An 18,313-nucleotide genomic window follows, 5' to 3' on the forward strand; every position below is an offset into this window, starting at 1 on the left:
ACGTACCTACCCCGCCTACGCCCTATAAGTTTTTTAGAGCTCATATGTACCATGAGCCCTTCTGTTCCCAGTCCCTGAAGCGCCTGAACGATCAGCTCGTTCCATGTAATAAACAAGGAGAAAAGCCCCTCCCTCACATCTCTCTTACTCTGACCTCATAACCCGATGGTCCTTAATCTCTACTACGTGATATTGGGTAACATCTGCACGTCATAAAATACAAATGTGTGCCTGATCAAAGAAGGTCTAATAAGAAGATCGAACGTTGAAAATAATTTAAATCAAAAAAAGGTGCGCTCATCCCGCGCCGACTCGGAACTCCAGATCAATATTCCGTACATAAACTAAAAACTAAAAATCAACCTTACCTACACACAATACGACACACCCGCGGACAATATCACAATACACAAATACACAAATACACAAAGCGCGCAACGCATATACCTAGCAACGCACATACCCAACACATACTTCCCGCACGGGAAATATTTACACTTTCTTATTCCTCGTCGCTCGTTCCCCTTCCCCCCACACCGCGCGCACGCCCGACAAGTCCCGACGTGTAATGCAGCATTATTACCTATCCAGCATGCTCATGTGAGGTACCTAACATAGATAATACCTGCAGCACACGATAATCCTTAGTTGCGCCTTGCCTCGCCTTACCTCTCCGTAAATGCCGTCACCGTCAAAGCAACGGAAGGTTGCCATTGTTGGCAGCCGATCCGTAGGTACGTGTCTTATTCTTCTATTTTATCCTTCTAGTATTCTTCGCGTTCTTCATGTTCTTCCTGGTACCTTTATCTACATACATCTCCCTTGCCTAGCCTTGTCCCTTGCGAGTTCTTTTCTTCTTCTTTTTCTTTTCTCTTTTTTCATGGATCATGCATATGATATGATACGTATTAATATAATATATGACATGTCTCATGGCCACAGAGCTAAGCTAACGCCTCGTAACCCCATCTTGCAGGCAAATCTTCCTTGGCGGTGCAGTTCGTCGACGGCCACTTCGTCGAGAGCTACTATCCCACCATCGAGAATACCTTTAGCAAGGTCATTCGATTTAAGGGTCAGGACTATGCTACTGAAATTGTCGATACCGCCGGCCAAGATGAGTACAGCATCCTGAATTCGAAGCACTTCATCGGCATCCATGGCTACATGCTGGTGTACTCGGTGTCCTCGCTGCCATCGTTCGAGATGGTGCAGGTCATCCGCGAGAAGATTCTCAACCACCTTGTTTGTCATCCCACTAATTAATTCCTAGAACTCTTCAATCGCGTTTAGTGATATAGTAGCTAACTAATTGGCAACTCCAGGGCACAGATTGGGTCCCAATTGTCATAGTAGGCAACAAGAGCGACTTGCGCCCTGAGCAACGCCAGGTTAGTCAGGAAGACGGCAAGAAGCTAGCGGAGAAATTCAACTGCGGATGGACTGAAGCCAGCGCGCGTTACAACGAGAATGTCGGTAAGGCCTTCGAGCTCCTGATCGCCCAGGTGGAAAAGTCCCAGAACCCGAACGAAGCAACGAACGAAGGAAAGTGTCAGATGATGTAAACAACAACAACAACAACAACTTGAAGGAGGAAACCAAGGACAGGTTTCAAAGGAAATACTACTACTACTACTACGTTGGAATACCAAACGAGCAAGGACAACGCGATGGAACGTTTGGAAGGCTAGAAGGGGATCTCTGAGCCGCCGCAGGGTGGTGGGATCTAGGTCTAGGTGCTATTGTGTTTTCGGACAGGTTACTGCTGCTTTCTTATTTCGGCTTTGCATTATGAACCACACAGGTTACTAGTTATGATGTCTTGAAAGGCAGAGACGATAATTGCCATGACTTGTATATACTAGTCAGAGCTTCAGATCTGGTTAAGGAGTTAACCGGAAGTGCTTTATTGCTACCTCATAATATAACAGGCTCAACAGTTGCTATTAGCATATGGCATTAATAATGACATCTCGATTACACTGGAAACAAAACAAAAAAAAACATCTTCAGAATTATGTCTTGGAGTTTTGGTATAAAGCAAAAGAGTAAAAAGCATGAGAATGCATACATATAGGTAGGATACGTGCAGTTACTGCACTGCAGGCTGCCAGGTAGGTACATGTATTCAAGTACCCAAAAAAGGAAAAAAAAAAAAAAAAAAAAAAAAAAGAGAGCTGACGATAAAGAGGTACGTACCTCATCTATCATATCGCATATCATGCCCCCCTTCTGCCCCTCTGCTTCGAAAACCACCCCACCAAAATTTAGTCACTCCTTTAAACTGCACGGAAAGGAGTATTTCGACATCAATCTTACTTCAAAGTCGCCTTCAAGTCCTCGATCATGCTCGACGTTTTAGATTTCATCACCGAGCGGGGTGGTAACCCTGAGAAGATCCGCGAGTCACAGCGCCGCAGATATGCCAAGGTCGAAGTTGTTGACGAGGTAATCGAGATGTTCGAGGACCATCGCAGAAGTTAGTCGCATGCCCTCTCGTACCAAGCAATATTCGCGATTAACATATCGTAAAAACCATAGCCCAATATGCCGCCACTCAGATAAACAGCAAGATCAACGAAGTGCAGAAGCAGATCGGTGCTAAGAAAAAGGTCATGATTCCTCTGAGTCATCGAGACGTCTTATACATATTCTCGTGTTACTCTCGTGTCTAAGTACTAACTACCAATGTATATATAGGCCAAGGAAAACGCCGATGAACTACTTCAACAAAAGGCCGAACTCGAAAAAGAGAAGAAGGCATTTATCGACTCGGCAGCTCAGAAAGATATCGCGCTAAAAGCCAAGATCAATACCATCGGCAACATCGTCCACGATTCGGTCCCTATCAGCGATAACGAAGACAACAACGCAATCCAGCGAACGTGGGCCCCGCCAGGAGTCACAGTAGAGAAGAAGAACGTACTCTCGCATCACGAGGTTCTCTTACGACTGGATGGTTACGACCCTGATCGTGGAGTCAAGGTTGTGGGCCACAGAGGTTACTTCTTAAGACAATGGGGTGTATTCCTTAACCAGGCTCTGATCAACTATGGTCTAGAATACCTTAGCAGCAAGGGTTTCACTCCCCTACAGACACCCCAGTTTATGCTCAAGGACTACATGGCGAAGACAGCTCAGCTAGAGCAGTTTGACGAGGAATTATACAAGGTAGTAGACGGCGAAGCGCAAAACGACAAATACCTCATCGCAACCTCGGAACAGCCCATCTCCGCCTTCCACGCCGACGAATGGATGATAGCCAAGGAGCTACCTATCAAGTACGCGGGCTTTAGCACGTGCTACAGAAGAGAGGCCGGTTCTCACGGTCGTGACGCTTGGGGTATCTTCCGTGTCCACCAATTCGAGAAGGTGGAGCAATTCGTGCTTACGGACCCCGAGAAGTCGTGGGAGATGTTCGAAGAAATGTTCGCAACCTCTGAGGAATTCTACAAGTCTCTCGGATTACCGTACCAAGTCGTAGCTATCGTCTCGGGGGCGCTGAACAACGCAGCTGCCAAGAAGTTCGATCTGGAGGCCTGGTTCCCCTTCCAGGGAGAATATAAGGAGCTTGTGTCGTGCTCAAACTGCACCGACTACCAGTCGCGGGCCCTAGAAATACGGTTTGGTACTAAGACGCAGACGGACGCTAAGAAGAAGTACGTCCACTGCCTCAACTCGACGCTTTGTGCCACCGAGAGAGCGCTATGCTGTATTCTTGAGAACTACCAGACCGAGGATGTAAGTGTATATTTAATTCTTAAATACCTACCGAGGCTAACTTATTCCAGGGTCTCCGAGTTCCCGAGCCGCTGCGCAAGTACATTCCGGGCGCTCCCGACTTCATCCCTTTCACCAAGGAACTACCCAAGGATTCAACTTCAGCAAAAGCTAAGACCAAGGGAGAGAAGGGTGTCAAGCAAAAGGTGGCTGCTGCGGGAGCGGCAGTCGCGGAAGCTGGGGAGAAGCTGAAGGATTTGGCGGTATAATTAAATGAAAGATTGACGGGTTCGGATGCTGAGGAATGCGTACTATCTCGTTGGAGGCGATGCAGTTGGACTGCAACGAGGAAGATATTTAAGTGCATCTCATGCTATGGCACTTAGCAAAAAGTAACAGCCATGCGTTTGACTAGCGTAGCAGCACCAGTATCTTACACGATACCGAATAGAGACGAATTACCCATGACAGCCCTGATGTTTTAAGACATGGATTTGTGGACATGGATTTGTGAGGTATATCGTGAGAAACTATAGTAGCTAAAAAACAGCTCAAGGGTTTAAACTAGATGTGATGCTAATGTTTAGGAATGAAATGAATAGGAGGGGTGGTAAGATGGCAAGGTCAAAAGAGCATCGATGTTTTTGGCTTCCATGACAGGGAACTTCGGTTCTATCGGCTCGCTATTGGACCCCTGTAGAATGGATCTGAACGTGCATGTAACTTTTGAATATAACTAACTATGTAACTAGTTATACCTAATTAGTCATTGTCTTCTCTTATTTAATTGTATTCTCTTTGTTATTCTGCATTAGATGCTGCAATAGACAGACAATACTATGTAGTGTTAGTTAACTATACATAGTTACATCTTCCATTAGTTACTACCTACCTAGGTACCTACCTACCTATGAGGTCCCTATGTATTGAATGCAATCAAGCGTAAGCCTTTACATTCCGAACCTTCTAGGTTAAAGACGTTCTCGGGGAACACGAGGCATCAGCCGCACACGGCTTCCCTGCTGCCCTGCACCCTGGAGAAAATGCCCACTTATTCGTTCTTTGAGAAGGAACTATGTATTATGTATTCCCCCTAAATAATACGAATGAATCTGAATCCAGTTATGGATGATAATTCAACCACTAAGTGCAAAACTGACCTAGGTTACTTCACTCATTCTATTTTTTCCCCCTATTCATCCACAAATTAGAAACAGCACTGGTATTAAATGCATAGTTGAAGCAAACAGCCAATCAACCCCGTGGGTGGCTAGGATCCTACCTAACGTATTTACCTAACCTAACGTATTACAAGACGCAGGCGCTTACGTCTTTTATCCAGCCATCATTACGTTCTAGCTTTGTTCTAGCAGCTAGGTTAGCAGGTTAATAATTAGGAGCGAAAAGAGCAAGAGCATCATCATCTCCACTGTAGCTTAGGTTAGGTACTTACTATAGCTGTTATGTCGGGTGTATTCAACTGCCCCTTTTGCGGATACAAGGATTCCGTCGAATACAGCATCCTACTTGTAAGTCCCGTAACCCCCTACTCCCCCGTCGTGCTCTCATGCCGAGACGACGACGACGACGACTTCGTTCTTTTCTCCGGGTGCTCATGCGCTTCTCGCAGCACCTGGAGGCCCATCATAGCGAGGGCAAATCCCCGTTCATACCGGATGAAACACATAATGCTGCTAGGCCGGGGGTAGAAGCTACCGTCGCTAAGGAAGAGCTTACCGAGTATTTCCAATGCCCGGTCAAGAGCTGCGGTGAGATCTTGCACCTAGATAGGCTGGACGACCACCTCGAATTGCATAACGCGGAGCTGGTCGGCAATGCGGCTGAAGGATCGAATACTGGCGAGCTAGGGAGTGCGTCGTCGGAGAGCGGCTCTCAATCTTCTTCTACGCGAACTCCGGGACCCAGCCGAGCCAAGCCCGACGTACCGGTCGGCCCTGTCCCGAGCGCGCTACCGCTCAACACGACCGGAGACTACCACATAAAATCATCCAAGCCAGTCAGGAGACTTGGAGTAAGTTTGCTTCATTTCATAATGCAACTCATAGTTTAGCATTCATAACCTCGGATATATTCGAAATATAGGGAAATGTCTAGTTAGCGAGCTGACATGACGTCTAGAAAAAAGAACTCGGCGCGTACTACAACGAGGAGAGAATGCCGCGCTGGCTCGAGGATTTGCTGAGGAAACGCGGGTATAAGAGCTCAAAAGGTTGGTTCCTCTCCAGCTTGTCGAAGCTCGTAAGGCTATGCGTCTGGGGCACATCAGCTCACGAATACTCTTAGGCGTAATACCCGTCCTCGCACAGCTTCTGCATCAGAACAAGTATACGCAATACGCGTATCTCTGTCACCCGGAAACACAACACATTTCCAAGCTTAGAAGCGAGGGTATGTATTGTTCACATCTCTACATCTACGTATCGCTTTATGCTTTATGCTTTATGCAGGATAATGGTAATCTAACGACCATCGTTTGATAGGCAGCTTCTGCGGTTACAGGAATATCCAGATGCTGATATCGTATATCGTCGGTACGAGCACGACGGGCGCTGCGGCTTTCAAGAACACTATCCCGAGTATCTTCCAGATCCAGGATCTCATCGAGAACGCCTGGGATCAGGGTATCCACGAGGATGGCCGGACGGAACTCGGTGTGCTTAGAGGCACTCGTAAGTATATCGGAACACCCGAGGTGAGTTAAACTAATATTTTCTTACCGTCTGTTGGGCTTCAAGAACAATAGATAGAATATCACCCATTCACCGTTGAGCAGACATGCACAAGCCATCCTAACTAACTGTTACACCTCTCAATAGGCCCAGACGCTGTTCGCAAGTTTAGGCATACAGTAAGTCCCATTTGCTCTTATTCTTATATTCGACGAAGCCATACAAGCACATGCTCTCATCTCGTACTTGAATACTAACGTATCGCTTTTCTTCTAGATGGGACATGCAAACGTTCAAGAACCGCCCGGGAGAACCGTCTACTGCTTCGGAGAACAGGATGTACGACGCCGTGGAAGAGTATTTCGCGACAGTGCCAAACGTCAATATGCAAAATAAGGTCCGCAACACGATGCGGCCACCGATTTATCTACAGCATCAGGGTAAGCCTCTCATAATCTTTTCCTTCTTCTCACTTATACACAATATATTGAGATTAAGGAACGAGAAGATTAACACATAAACTTAACCATTTTTAACCCAGCTTGCTAACACGTCTACAATTCAAAGGCCACTCCATGACCATCATCGGCATAGAGCGCCAGCCCAGCGGCAACCGGAACCTGATCGTTTTCGACCCGTCCTATGGGGACCCGTCCAACATCACGCGACACCTCGACGGCACGAGGCCCGTCGAGCATAACCACCACCCAGACCGTGCGCTCAAGCTCTACCGCCGCGGCCCGAGGTACCTGAGCAAGTACCAGGCTTTTGAACTCATGAGGTACGTACATACTTGTATCTAGATTTTCCTATTTCTGTTAACCCTACGCCATGCGCGTGGCGCTCCTCCTCGTATACCCCGTTTCGTGTTAGCCATATTACGAGCCCCTAGTCCTAGGCTTACGCTTACGTATCCTTCGGGCATCTAGGCTAAAAGAGTAATCCATCATCTTCCAACTTTGAAATTTTCTTCTTCGGTCGCGTGACCGAGTCAACTACCTAATCCCGGCCGGCACAGCAGACATTTTTCGTAGTCGGATATCTTCGGCGTCTAAGGAGGCGGGTCATAACGGCGTTAGAATATCAAGCATGCCGTATTGTATCCAAGTAGGTTAACATGCAAGTTAAGTGTTCCGATAGCTTGAATCGAGGCGGCTAGTGAGGGTTTAGAAATGTAAAATGCTTTATTCGTCTATTCATCCTTTGGTAGCCGAGATCCGTACGGGATTTCCTCGCGCGTGAGTATGTCTATGTGGTAGTGGTAGGTATCATATGGAGATCTAAGTCAACTGTGCGCATCTAAGCGCCCCCTTTACGCCTTCATACCGCCGCCCTCGATCCACGCGCGCAGCTTCTCGAGCGCCTTGAAGCGGTGGGAGATCTTGTTCTTGGCGGCCTTGTCCATCTCGGCGTAGCTGTGGTCGTTAGCTTTTTTTTTTTCTTTCTTTTTTGTCTCTTTCTAACACCGTGTAATACCGGTCGTAGATGATAGGAACAAGGCGGTGTTAAGGAGAGAAGCAAAAAAACAAAAAAAAAAACAAAAAAAAAGGGGGGGGGAAACTTACGTCTGTCCGTCATACTCGAAGATGGGATCCCAGCCTAGCGGAGAAAGGTAGTTAGTTAGCTAGTAATTTGCTATATCATACTAGCTCGGTGCAAGGTTAAACCGAGGGGATAAAGGATAAAGGATAACGGGGACGGGGGGGTTGGGCGTGAACACACCGAACGTGCTAGGGCCCCTCGGAGGCACGATCTTGCCGCGGGTGCGCCCCTGGAACAGGAGGACCTCCTCGCCGGGGCCCTGGCAGAAGCCGAAGGTGGCGACGGCCTGGGCGGACTTGTCGTCGTAGGCGGCGAGGAGGTTGTTGAGGCCGGCGTGGCCGATGGATTGCATGAACCATTTTCTGGGGGTTGGTGTTAGTTAGTGTTGGTGTTGGTGTTGGTGTTGGTGTTGGTGTTGGTGTTGGTTGTTGGTTGTTGGCTTATAGATATATATATGTTTGTACGAGGATGGGTGGATATAAAACAAATAAAACGGAATGAAGTCAAGTCAAGTAGAATAGAGTAGAGTAGAGTAAAATAAGAGAGAGAGAGAGAGAGAGAGAGAGAGATCGAGCATACATGTACGGCCCCGGCAGGCCGTTCAGGGCGTCGTAGCACAGGCACGTGTCCTCGACGAGGACGGGCCCGCCGACGGCGGCGGCGGCGGCACGGCACTTGTCGCGCGTGACGTCGTCGAGGGCGCCCTGGATCTCGGGCAGGTCGAGGGGCTGGTTGCGGACGGTGATGCCGGCGGGTTTGAGGATGGCGCGGACCTCGGAGAGCTTGTTGGCGTTGCCGGTGATGAAGTTGAGGACGGGGGACATGGTGGGTGGGTGCGTGTGTGAGTGTTGTTGTTGTTGTTGTTGGGTTGGGTTACGGTAATGTGTAAGTTAAGTGTTAGAGTAAAATAGGATAAAATGAAACAATTATCGAATTTGTGCAAAGTGAAAAAATAAAAAATAATAAAAAAGTCTAATCAAGAAGACAGAGAAGTAAATGATAAATCAATGGATCGCTCAATAGGATAGTTACCCCTTTCCAGAAACTAATCTATCTCTTCGACCGGAAAGTCTATCGTCTTATATCCCTGAGAAAAAGTTCCAGAAAGATAAAAGCTCCGGTGTGACGCACCGGCGACATGCAATGCAGACAGACTAATGCACATGGCTGGGGCTAAAAAGTCTGCCGTTGCGGCTTTTTGCTGCCGTCTCATTGGCGGAGAGACCTTGGACTATAGGTACCTACATAGACCAACAGACCAACAAGCAAACAAACAAGCAACCTTAGTATCAGCCCAACGAGGCGAAGTTGTTAGGTGCGTGACTATATTATGATGGGCAAGGCTTAAGGATGCTATGATTTTTACACATGTTGGTTGTTGGTGAGAAATGATGATAATAATAATAATATAATAATATAATAATATAATAATATAATAATATAATAATATAATAATATAATAATATAATAATATAATAATATAATAATATAATAATAATAATATAGAAGGTTGATCTGCGCTTTGTTTTTTGAGTAGGTAGGTAGTTATGTTATATTGTATTGAGATATGAGGCTGGGTTGGCTTATACTTCACCCTGTTTATACATACATACCTAGGTATCCAACATACTTACACAACTAAATTAAACAAGGGAATACCACATCACGGGCCGAGGAGGGAGGAATCACGGGTATCTCATTCACATTCACACTCACACTCACACTCACACTCACCCAGCTAAACTAAACCCCTCCCTTACCGCCCCTTACTGCCCCCCATCCGCAGCACGATCCTGCTTCCACTGCCTAATCCACGCCTCGATGCGATCGACGTTGCTCTCCATCTCGTCGGTCGAGTTGCTCGTCAGCTCGACGACGATGTGCTCGTCGTAGCTGTCCCGCGCCTCCTGCAGCAGCACCTCCATGATCTCCGAGTCTATGTTTTCCTGGAGTTTGACTTCGGGGTATTTCCTGGTTCCTGTCAGCATGGGAATAATAGAGGTATGCTATGCTGTATGTATGAAGAAGGCTAAGAGAAAGAAGAAGAAGAAGAAACGGAGACGAGGGAGCGGAATAGGAATAGCAAGAGCAAGAGCAAGAGCAAGAGCAACAAGGCAGGGAAATAAATACCAACCTTGACGATAGCCGGTCGTACAACGTGCTCGAGTCCACCCGCAGCACCACCACCAGGTCGATCCAGCTCTCGGGGAAGATCTCGCAGCCGTGCCAGTCTATAATGCAGCCGCCGGCCTTGACATTGTCTTCTTCCAGCGCGTCGAGCAGCTGCCATGCCTGATTAGCTCCCATCCTTGGTCTCGTTTCTTTTCGTCTCCTTTCCCCTCTCACTTCCCACCTTCAAATAAAATAAAATAAAATAAAATAAATAAAAACCTGCACAAACTCACCTTATCCTCATCGACAACCCAGCTCTTATACTCATCGTCCCAACCCTCATGACACTCCCTATCCTTAACCACCTGGTTCACCGAGACGTGCCGCAGCCCCGTCCGCTCCGCCAGCACCTCCGCGTGCGTCGTCTTGCCGACGCCAGGCGTGCCCGTGACGATGATATTCGGATCGGTGCGCATTTTGTTTTTTTTCCTTCCTTCCTTCCTTCCTTCCTTTCTTTCTTTCTTCTCTTCTCTTCTCTTCTCTCGAAAAGCTAGCCTTGCGCTTGAATTACTATTCCCTCCACACTTCGATATGTATAAGAGTAAGGTAGCAGCTCCAGCGAGAGAGAGAGAGAGAGAAAGTATCAGTCAGGGGTGCAACTTCAACAGTAGGAGGGAGCTTAGAAGTATAAAAAAAAACCCCCGACGATTAAAAAAAACCTTAATCGTCTAAAACATAAATCGTGCTTCTAAAACCCGATAATTTACTTTCGAATCAATTGCATTAGCTTTCGTTTTCATTTTCGTTTTCCTTGTTCCCTTTACGTACCTCTGCCCTTATAGCGAAAACCTTCACTTGGCAGATTTTTATTTTACACCCGGTCACGTGCATGTAACCCGTCGAATCAGGTCGCTTTATTACATAGGTACCTATATCCCCATATCAAGTACCCGTACTACTACTACTGTTAGATGCAAACGCTCATCCCATCCCTCTAACACTAACACCTTTCATACATTCGAAACAAAGACGCATTACAATTTGAAAACAATTATAAAATTCGATTTGGAGATTAGTAGACTAGGTTAGTTTGTTCATGGACATTATCTCGTAATTCAAATACGTAGTAGTAGGCTTTGGCGTACGCAGAGAGAAGAACGCTACCTCCCGGAGTTTAAAAAAAAAAAAAAACACATCGTCTCTTCTTCGTTTCGTTTCGTCAGCATGTACAAACCCATACACCTTAGCTAGATGCTACAGTATCACACGTCTCATTTCGTCTCTTCTCTTTTTTTGGTATACACTCTCCTCTCCTATCCTCTCCTCGCCCACCACGGGAAACTAGGACGTCTAAAATCATCATAAATATAAAAGGCATCAGCTTGCATGCATGCATCGTTAAAACGCCCCCGGTCCGTGGTTCGTGCGAGCCTTTCTAGTTCAATCATGCCTCGAATATCCATTAAAATATCCACCTTGGCTCGTCCCAACCGCTACATCTCCCCGTGCGGTCGTTTACGGGACTCGAAGCTGCCTGCTGTCTCAGCCCTTATATGAACCGTCTATGTTGACATGTTCGTCCCGTGCCCCTATCCGCCCGGGCATCGCCATATTCTTACTGTTATAGGAAGACGTGGCATCTTAGCTCCGGCGGGTCGCAAGTTGCCGGTATTACGGTTCTACGCACTGCCGGTTTCAACTTCGTCGACCTCGGCTAGTTCGCCATCACCGTCGTACTCGTCCGCTTCCATCTTCTCCTGTTGCGCGATGGCCTGGGCAGATACTATCTCCGCCAGCCTCTTTAGTCGAGGAGTTTGTAGCCCTGTAAAGAACCTGTGTTAGCCGTCATTCATCTCAGGTACAAATACAATAAGCTTACATGATGGGGTGTATGTCTCCAGAGCGGTAATAGCGCGGGGTTCTGCGATCTCATACGGTCCGCTGTCGTCCATATCTACCGCTGTCAACAAGAGAACGTCGCTCTTCTCCGTTACTCTCGATGCTACCGCCTTCATGATTTCTCCGTTGATGGGCTGCTCGTAATCCGCCACTAGATATTGGTTTAGCAGCTTCTGGATCTGGTTGGGAGAGAGCCTGCGAATATGAGTCAGCTACGTCAAGTCATTCGAATCTCAGTCTCTATACTCACATCCAGCAGATATCTTGGATGATCTCAATATCGTTCAAGGTCGCTTTCTTGAGCTGTAAGAGTTTCGTTGCTTGCTGAATTGAGCGTTAGCTATAGTCTCTCTACAAGTACTCGTTTTCGGTCAACTTACCATAAGATGCTCAAGCTGCAGAGTGCCTTCGGGCATGTCGTGACTCTTGCACCACTCTTCAATCCGAGTAATATTGTAGTTGATTTGCAGGCCACGCTTCCACGAGAGGAAATTCCTGCGCATGAGTAGGTCGTTGAACGCGGTAACGCCCACCAACTTGAGGAGCTCCGTGACGGTTTGTGTAATGATAGTGTCTTCCAAGTAGTAAGCCTTCATCGCCCTGAAGACGCTGTTAAGCAGGCTTAGCAGTTGGTCCATGCTGTAAGCAGGCTGCGAGTTGGTCGCCAACAGCTTGCCGAGGAATCGGTTGCTTTCGTTCGTAACGAAGCCCGGTAGGGATTGAGACTCAATAATAGCAGGAATGATCATCTTCTGCAGCTTCTTCTTGAGAATCTTCATCCACGTATGATAGATGTTGAATTCCAAACTCTCAAGATCGTGCTTGACAATTTCCAGTAGACGGTCGTACTCGTAGTTGTCCGTCTTTTGGGCCTCGTACCAGTCCTCGGCAAGGAATACAAATGATAACATCTCGTGCACGTTAGACAACCAGAAGGCACCTGGGTTAATCGCGTCATCCCCATCGTAATGCATAACTTCTTGCTGGATCGACTGCATAACGTTTGCCAAGAATCTCTCCGACTCCTTGACGAAACCATTGTTCCACATCTCGGACGTGACGAGGTTGATGAGGTAAGAGGGGAAGAGAACTTCCTTGTCTGAGGGGGGCGGTGTCGTGCTTGGCGATGGGATCTTTAGGTTCTTGATCAGACCCAATGTGACCTCCTCGTTCAAGCCATCTTCATCGGCAAGTAAGTTCTCCAATTCCATCTCGATAGTGTCCGCGCCCGGCATGTAACCAGCGCCCGGCCTGGCGTTGGTAACTGCCATAGAAACTGGGCGAGGGTTGTACGCCGCGCTGAAGCGGTCCATTCCGCTGGGTTCCGCGCCGGCGCTCCTGCGCTTGGGCTTCTTGGACGACACCAAGTTGATGAGGCCGTTGGGAGGAGCGGTAACACCGTTGCCGTTGGTAAGCTCTCCGTTGAGAGGAGCCGACCGCTTGGCCAACTCGAGCTCTTCGGCCATCTGGGATAGTTGATCCCGCAGGGTCATCTTCTCGTTCTCGTGAAGCGTACTCTCCCGCTTGATGCGTTCCAACTCGGCATTCGCGGTTCGTAGAGACTCCTTGAGCTCCCGCTCCTCCTCTTGCATCCGCTTGACGCTCGAAGTTGACTCGTCGAAGTTGTGCTGCAGCTTCTTCATCTCCTCCTCCATGGCCTGCAATTTGGCTACGGCGATACCAGCCTGGTTGGCCTCTGCTTGGAGCTCCTTTGATCTGGTCTCGAGGGCATTGTGACGGGTCTTCCACGACTTGATTTGGTTTTCGTAGTTTTCCACCTGGCTCTGAAGATTCTTGTTCTGAGTCTTCATAGTACCCAGAGACTGCGTGAGTTCGACGACCTTGTTTTCCAACTTGTACGAAATCTGCTTCAGGTCGCGAGCTTCCTCGCGTATCGACTTGTATCCCTTCCTTGCCTGTCTTCCGCGCCACAAGCTCTGTATCAAAATCACCTTCTTGCGGTAACTTCTCCACGTTCTGACTTGTCGCCTCGACCGCCATACCCGCTGGATGAGAACAACAGCGTTGCCCACGCGAGTTTCCATGATCTCTCTCCTTCGCAGGTAACCTTTCGCAATAGCCTGTACGAGTATGACACTGTTGCGGATTCGCAGGAATTCCCTGCGTTGCTTTTGTCCCTTCCATACCCTCTGTATTGTCGTCGCAGCCTTGACCGTACGTAATTCCTGAGCTGCTTTCCGGGTCGTATAGGCTCTGACGAGCGACTGGAAGGTGACGATAGCACTTCGTGCTTCGAGATACTTACGGCGGTAGTATTTGGCCTTGAGATTCTTTTGGATCAAGGTAGCAGCCTCGGTCATGCGGCTCTGGCGAAGGTTTTCCAGGTGCGCGAGCATACCCGCACGGAAGAAGATCTTAGTCAAACCTAGCTGGTAGCTATCGGTTCCAGTGCTTGTGACTGAATCACCGAGTGCTTGGGCCAGAATCTCTTTAACCAATTGCCGAATCTCAGTCTGCCACCGGCTTGACGGTATTAGCAAGTAGTACCGTAAAGCAAATTCCTCGTAAGTCCAGCGTCCGGGGTAACCAGCGCAGCTGATACGGATGGTCTCGAGGACACCACAAGCCCTCAGTTGACTGAGAACCATGGGCCCTTCAAACTTCCACGCAACCTTGGCCTCATTCGGCTTGATACAGCGGATATAGTGGACATTGGTGTTGCCAATTGTGTTCATTAATTCGATAAGCGAAGAACGGAAAATGCCACCGAGGGTAGGCTTGCGGTTAACAGCAACTCCTATCTTCCTACCCGCAGTAGGCTTCGCAACGGCGGAGCCCGAGGCAGCGACATCCTTTTCGCGGACGGCCAATGCTGCCGCGAGCACGCTACTGAGGAACTTATTCGTCGTCGCGCGAAGAATCTCCATATGCTCGTCGGGTACTGTATCCCTATTTTTATCGATGAACCCCTCTGACTCGTACGTGACATCGACAGCATAATGACAGACGGTGAACGAAGATTTTCCAAATCGGGGCTTCTTGTAGAACTTGTTCTTAGCACCAGAAAAGTTGTGGTGGAGCTTCGTAACGAACTGATCATCAGTGCCCATAGGTAGCCTAGACTCTTCGTCGAGAAGAGACAGAATACCTAGTTTACCTTCGATCAAATCGATACACGGCTGGTTGTCAGAGAACTCGATAAATTTCCAGTCGATCTGTTCTCGCACGTATTCTTCTTGTTCTAATCTGAATACGTGCGAGTTAAACTGCTGCTGCAACTTCTCGTTGGCATAGTTGATACAGAACTGCTCGAATGAGTTCTTAGCAAAGTGCTCGAAACCGTAAATATCAAGTACGCCGATGAAGGAGGAAAGACGACTTAAGACTTCCTCGGTGGCAAGACTCCTGTTGATGACCTCCACCAACCAATCGAAAAGACTCGAATAAATGTACTTGGCTACCGAGTCTCGCACGACTAGAGCTTGCTGTTGTGTCAAGTTCGAGACGATCTTCTCGCCGCGAGTGACAAGCTGCTTCTTCACAATCCACTTGGCGAAGTTTGTGGCGTCGATCCCAAGAATGGAACAAGCTTTCTCTAGAGCCGGTTCTGTAGGGGCCAGTACACTGTCGTTCCTGGAAGCACCGATCTTAACGTTACCTAGGTGTAGCAGACCGGCAAGGAGGTTGAAGATACCGGCCTGCTGAGCTTCGTCGACACCGATTGTCTTCAACGAACTCTTAGTGGCAATAAATTCGGCCTTGTCGTCCATGCCATCGATCGTAGGAGAGTTTCCCTGGTTAAGGTAATCAAACTGCTCGACCGGTAGTAGGCTAAGCTCTTGTCGTTCTTTATCCGTCGCTCCGGCTAGTAACTGATAGAAGATGTGGTAGTTCCTTTCCTTCAGGGGCTGGAATACCAATCTCGACCGTTCGAGGAGGTATGTTCGGATCCTAGCACCAATGATATTCGTCTTGTTGTCGAACATAATCTCTATATACTTTCCGAATCTCGACGAGTTGTCGTTTCGGGTTGTCTTAGCGTTTCCGAATGCTTCCATGATAGGGTTAGTCGCTAGAATTTGCTCCTCCGTCTCGCTCATGCCTTCGGAGCCCTTCTTGACTCGACCACCTGGATTATCTGGGGATTCTCTCGTGGCAAAGTATCGCATAATGTATTTGGCACTGACGGTTTTTCCAGCACCTGACTCTCCTGAAACTACGACGGTTTGATTCCTGACATCTTTGATCATTTTTCTACATCTAGTGTTAGCTACGTATGGAATATAACGTACGGGTGCAGGCATGCTTACATGAAAGCTTCTTCGGCGATGGCAAACAGATGGGGGGCTTGCAACTCCCTCTGCTTGCCAGCGTAAACTTGGACCATACCCGGGACATAGAGAGAGTCGACCCGAGCAAATGGATTTGTAGCTATCAGCACTATACCACTGTACGTGTATATTTCTTTTTGCGCATATCGTAGGCGGATGGCTTGGAGCACTACACAGACAGGGGTGGTCAATATCTGGGTCCAACATTGGGCTTGGAAATATTGGCGGGGTCATGCATACCGGCCGGCTCGTTAAGATAGGATAGATTTGTTAAATCATCGCTGGCTTCGAGCATCGCCGGGTTCATCAGCGGCGGTAACGACGGGTCGTTGGCATTTTGCAAAGCCTCGGCCGAGAGCTCTATTGTCTTGGTCTAGAAAGAGGATTAGCGGTCAGGGTTGTGCTTTGAAAGCCTTCCGACGCCATGCCGACGCCATGCCGACTGCAAACTTCGCATACCTCTTCATTTTCGAGCTTGAAGACCAAGGTCACCTTGTCGCCATCGACGGTCTTCTTGACAACCTCGGATGCCACCCAGCCCTCGGTGGCATCTGGCTGCCAAGCTCTCGTACCAACATCGTAGCTATGCGACATGAGAGGCTATTGATATAATTCGGGTGGGAGAATATAGCAGAAATCAAGATCGGTCGCGTCGCGAAAGGCGGAAGGATATTAGGCCACTTATTAGGGGGAAGCGGTAAGTAGCACGAGGCATTCGTATCGGTCGCTCGAGTTTCGCTGGTTGGACAGGAAGGACAAGCGAGGAAATATGTACTGAACGAAGGAAGCCTATAAAAAAGCCTATAAAGCCCACTAGAGACCGGTGTATAGAACGGAAAGAAGAGGGCCTAGAAAGAATCTAAATGGCAGGCCCTTCAAGTAAATTATGAAGGTGATGACGGTGATGCTCACAACTACTATGTAAAGAAGGAGAAAAATAAAATAAGGTGATGGCGAGGTTTTGTCGACGGCGTTGTGTGATGTTGTACCGCTGTATGTACAATGCAATACCTGCAATAATGTGTAATACTGGTACCTAATGCATGTATTGTCACCTTGTGCTGTCACTTTTTATCAAACCCGCCCTTCAATATGTATTCAATGATTGAAATTTAGGGGAGGTACCTAGGGGATAAAGGAGAAGCGCGTTACCTATATCAGCCTAGTTCGAGGTTAGTGACAGGGGGTTGTTTTTTCGAGAAAAGGGTCTTCCAGCCATTTTTAATTCTTTCAGTTAGGTAGGTAGGTTAGGTCTTGACGGACCGGGCTTACCTGCTAGGTTCGGAGGGATTGAAACCGGTACGGCTAAGCAAGTACATAGTAGTACAGCTGGTTAGGTACAGTTTACCTACTAACACAGTTCCAATACGTATTTGCCAACGTATCTTTTACTTGGATAGTAAAAATGTTGCTAAGGCGGTGCGGTGCGTCTTACAACTGGAAGTCATCCACTTTTCTATAAGTGGATGGTGAATGTAGATTGTATAAGTGGGTGTAGGTTCCAATGTACCTCCGCTTCTTTGCGATTCACTCTTCTCCCTTTTTCGTGCAGATGGAAGGTTGTGTGCAACTTTAGCAGTTGACAAAGCACAAAGCGCCAATTCTGCAGGTCTATTTTCGTTAATACACTGTTGTGACAGCCTACTCCAGTCAATCAACAATCAAATTAATGAGATGACAGTATGCACCTGTAGGTTTGTGCCATAGATGTATGTACCTGCATATATCAGTGTACATTATCGGAAGTGGGACATTTTATATTTTACAATATCTCCCTTCATGGTTACAATTCGGATGCTACCTACATCAATACCAATACCTTCATCTAATGAATATCTCATGAACATCTCATGAACATCCCCAAGCCACATACAAATATACATACCTAGGTACATAGAAACATCAATCCAAGATAAAATAAAACATACATGTAGCATCTAAAAGGTGCGAGCGTACCAGGTATTCAAGTTTAGCAACGTGTTGCTCCATATTCCCTCCTCCTAGCCTCCACGCCATATCTACCTCCTTTCCAGGATCCTTGACCGTCTAATGAATTAG

At 47.7% G+C, this 18,313-nt stretch overlaps 6 protein-coding genes across 6 annotated transcripts; 3 read left to right on the forward strand and 3 right to left on the reverse strand.

Annotated features, from left to right (window-relative positions):
- Positions 1 to 53: 53 nt before the first annotated feature.
- Positions 54 to 1,995, forward strand: F4813DRAFT_342573 (rheb small monomeric GTPase). Its single transcript, XM_049241430.1, has 3 exons — positions 54 to 734; positions 977 to 1,245; positions 1,326 to 1,995. Exons 1-3 carry the CDS (start codon positions 680 to 682, stop codon positions 1,563 to 1,565), a joined length of 564 nt encoding a protein of 187 aa, XP_049104949.1. The 5' UTR covers positions 54 to 679; the 3' UTR covers positions 1,566 to 1,995.
- A 265-nt stretch (positions 1,996 to 2,260) lies between these two features.
- F4813DRAFT_342574 (seryl-tRNA synthetase) lies at positions 2,261 to 4,457 on the forward strand. Its single transcript, XM_049241431.1, has 4 exons — positions 2,261 to 2,479; positions 2,542 to 2,612; positions 2,701 to 3,741; positions 3,792 to 4,457. Exons 1-4 carry the CDS (start codon positions 2,347 to 2,349, stop codon positions 3,987 to 3,989), a joined length of 1,443 nt encoding a protein of 480 aa, XP_049104950.1. The 5' UTR covers positions 2,261 to 2,346; the 3' UTR covers positions 3,990 to 4,457.
- Positions 4,458 to 4,797: 340 nt separating this feature from the next.
- Positions 4,798 to 7,825, forward strand: F4813DRAFT_342577 (DUF1671-domain-containing protein). The gene is made up of 9 exons (XM_049241432.1): positions 4,798 to 5,249; positions 5,351 to 5,752; positions 5,860 to 5,950; positions 6,025 to 6,129; positions 6,222 to 6,433; positions 6,558 to 6,589; positions 6,687 to 6,850; positions 6,978 to 7,191; positions 7,340 to 7,825. The coding sequence occupies exons 1-9, from the start codon at positions 5,184 to 5,186 to the stop codon at positions 7,350 to 7,352; spliced, it is 1,299 nt and encodes a 432-aa protein (XP_049104951.1). The 5' UTR covers positions 4,798 to 5,183; the 3' UTR covers positions 7,353 to 7,825.
- F4813DRAFT_16322 (inosine triphosphatase) lies at positions 7,462 to 9,060 on the reverse strand. Its single transcript, XM_049239112.1, has 4 exons — positions 8,532 to 9,060; positions 8,133 to 8,314; positions 7,976 to 8,009; positions 7,462 to 7,825 (listed from the first exon to the last, which is right to left on the reverse strand). The coding sequence occupies exons 1-4, from the start codon at positions 8,774 to 8,776 to the stop codon at positions 7,723 to 7,725; spliced, it is 564 nt and encodes a 187-aa protein (XP_049104952.1). The 5' UTR covers positions 8,777 to 9,060; the 3' UTR covers positions 7,462 to 7,722.
- Positions 9,061 to 9,705: 645 nt separating this feature from the next.
- Positions 9,706 to 10,889, reverse strand: F4813DRAFT_342584 (P-loop containing nucleoside triphosphate hydrolase protein). Its single transcript, XM_049241433.1, has 3 exons — positions 10,358 to 10,889; positions 10,087 to 10,235; positions 9,706 to 9,923 (listed from the first exon to the last, which is right to left on the reverse strand). Exons 1-3 carry the CDS (start codon positions 10,538 to 10,540, stop codon positions 9,719 to 9,721), a joined length of 537 nt encoding a protein of 178 aa, XP_049104953.1. The 5' UTR covers positions 10,541 to 10,889; the 3' UTR covers positions 9,706 to 9,718.
- An 854-nt stretch (positions 10,890 to 11,743) lies between these two features.
- On the reverse strand, positions 11,744 to 16,849 carry F4813DRAFT_384563 (putative myosin MYO2; the record flags this gene model as incomplete). Its single annotated transcript, XM_049246105.1, has 7 exons — positions 11,744 to 11,886; positions 11,944 to 12,158; positions 12,214 to 12,287; positions 12,344 to 16,178; positions 16,235 to 16,424; positions 16,496 to 16,628; positions 16,715 to 16,849. 7 exons carry the CDS (start codon positions 16,847 to 16,849, stop codon positions 11,744 to 11,746), a joined length of 4,725 nt encoding a protein of 1,574 aa, XP_049104954.1.
- Positions 16,850 to 18,313: the final 1,464 nt, after the last annotated feature.

The sequence above is a fragment of the Daldinia decipiens genome, assembly GCF_022478715.1.
Source record: "Daldinia decipiens strain CBS 113046 unplaced genomic scaffold F4813scaffold_1, whole genome shotgun sequence".
NCBI classification, from domain to species: Eukaryota; Fungi; Ascomycota; class Sordariomycetes; order Xylariales; family Hypoxylaceae; genus Daldinia; species Daldinia decipiens.

Coding starts and splice junctions, on each gene's coding strand:
- F4813DRAFT_342573 (XM_049241430.1), top strand. CDS start 680: ATGCCGTCACCGTCAAAGCAACGGAAGGTTGCCATTGTTGGCAGCCGA. Junction 735..976: donor TGTTGGCAGCCGATCCGTAG/GTACGTGTCTTA, acceptor CCCATCTTGCAG/GCAAATCTTCCTTGGCGGTG. Junction 1,246..1,325: donor AGAAGATTCTCAACCACCTT/GTTTGTCATCCC, acceptor TGGCAACTCCAG/GGCACAGATTGGGTCCCAAT.
- F4813DRAFT_342574 (XM_049241431.1), top strand. CDS start 2,347: ATGCTCGACGTTTTAGATTTCATCACCGAGCGGGGTGGTAACCCTGAG. Junction 2,613..2,700: donor AGATCGGTGCTAAGAAAAAG/GTCATGATTCCT, acceptor ATGTATATATAG/GCCAAGGAAAACGCCGATGA. Junction 3,742..3,791: donor AGAACTACCAGACCGAGGAT/GTAAGTGTATAT, acceptor AACTTATTCCAG/GGTCTCCGAGTTCCCGAGCC.
- F4813DRAFT_342577 (XM_049241432.1), top strand. CDS start 5,184: ATGTCGGGTGTATTCAACTGCCCCTTTTGCGGATACAAGGATTCCGTC. Junction 5,250..5,350: donor TCGAATACAGCATCCTACTT/GTAAGTCCCGTA, acceptor CGCTTCTCGCAG/CACCTGGAGGCCCATCATAG. Junction 6,851..6,977: donor GATTTATCTACAGCATCAGG/GTAAGCCTCTCA, acceptor TACAATTCAAAG/GCCACTCCATGACCATCATC.
- F4813DRAFT_16322 (XM_049239112.1), bottom strand. CDS start 8,776: ATGTCCCCCGTCCTCAACTTCATCACCGGCAACGCCAACAAGCTCTCC. Junction 8,315..8,531: donor GGCCTGCCGGGGCCGTACAT/GTATGCTCGATC, acceptor ACCAACCCCCAG/AAAATGGTTCATGCAATCCA. Junction 7,826..7,975: donor TTCGAGTATGACGGACAGAC/GTAAGTTTCCCC, acceptor TAACGACCACAG/CTACGCCGAGATGGACAAGG.
- F4813DRAFT_342584 (XM_049241433.1), bottom strand. CDS start 10,540: ATGCGCACCGATCCGAATATCATCGTCACGGGCACGCCTGGCGTCGGC. Junction 10,236..10,357: donor GGGTTGTCGATGAGGATAAG/GTGAGTTTGTGC, acceptor CAGGCATGGCAG/CTGCTCGACGCGCTGGAAGA. Junction 9,924..10,086: donor TACGACCGGCTATCGTCAAG/GTTGGTATTTAT, acceptor GACAGGAACCAG/GAAATACCCCGAAGTCAAAC.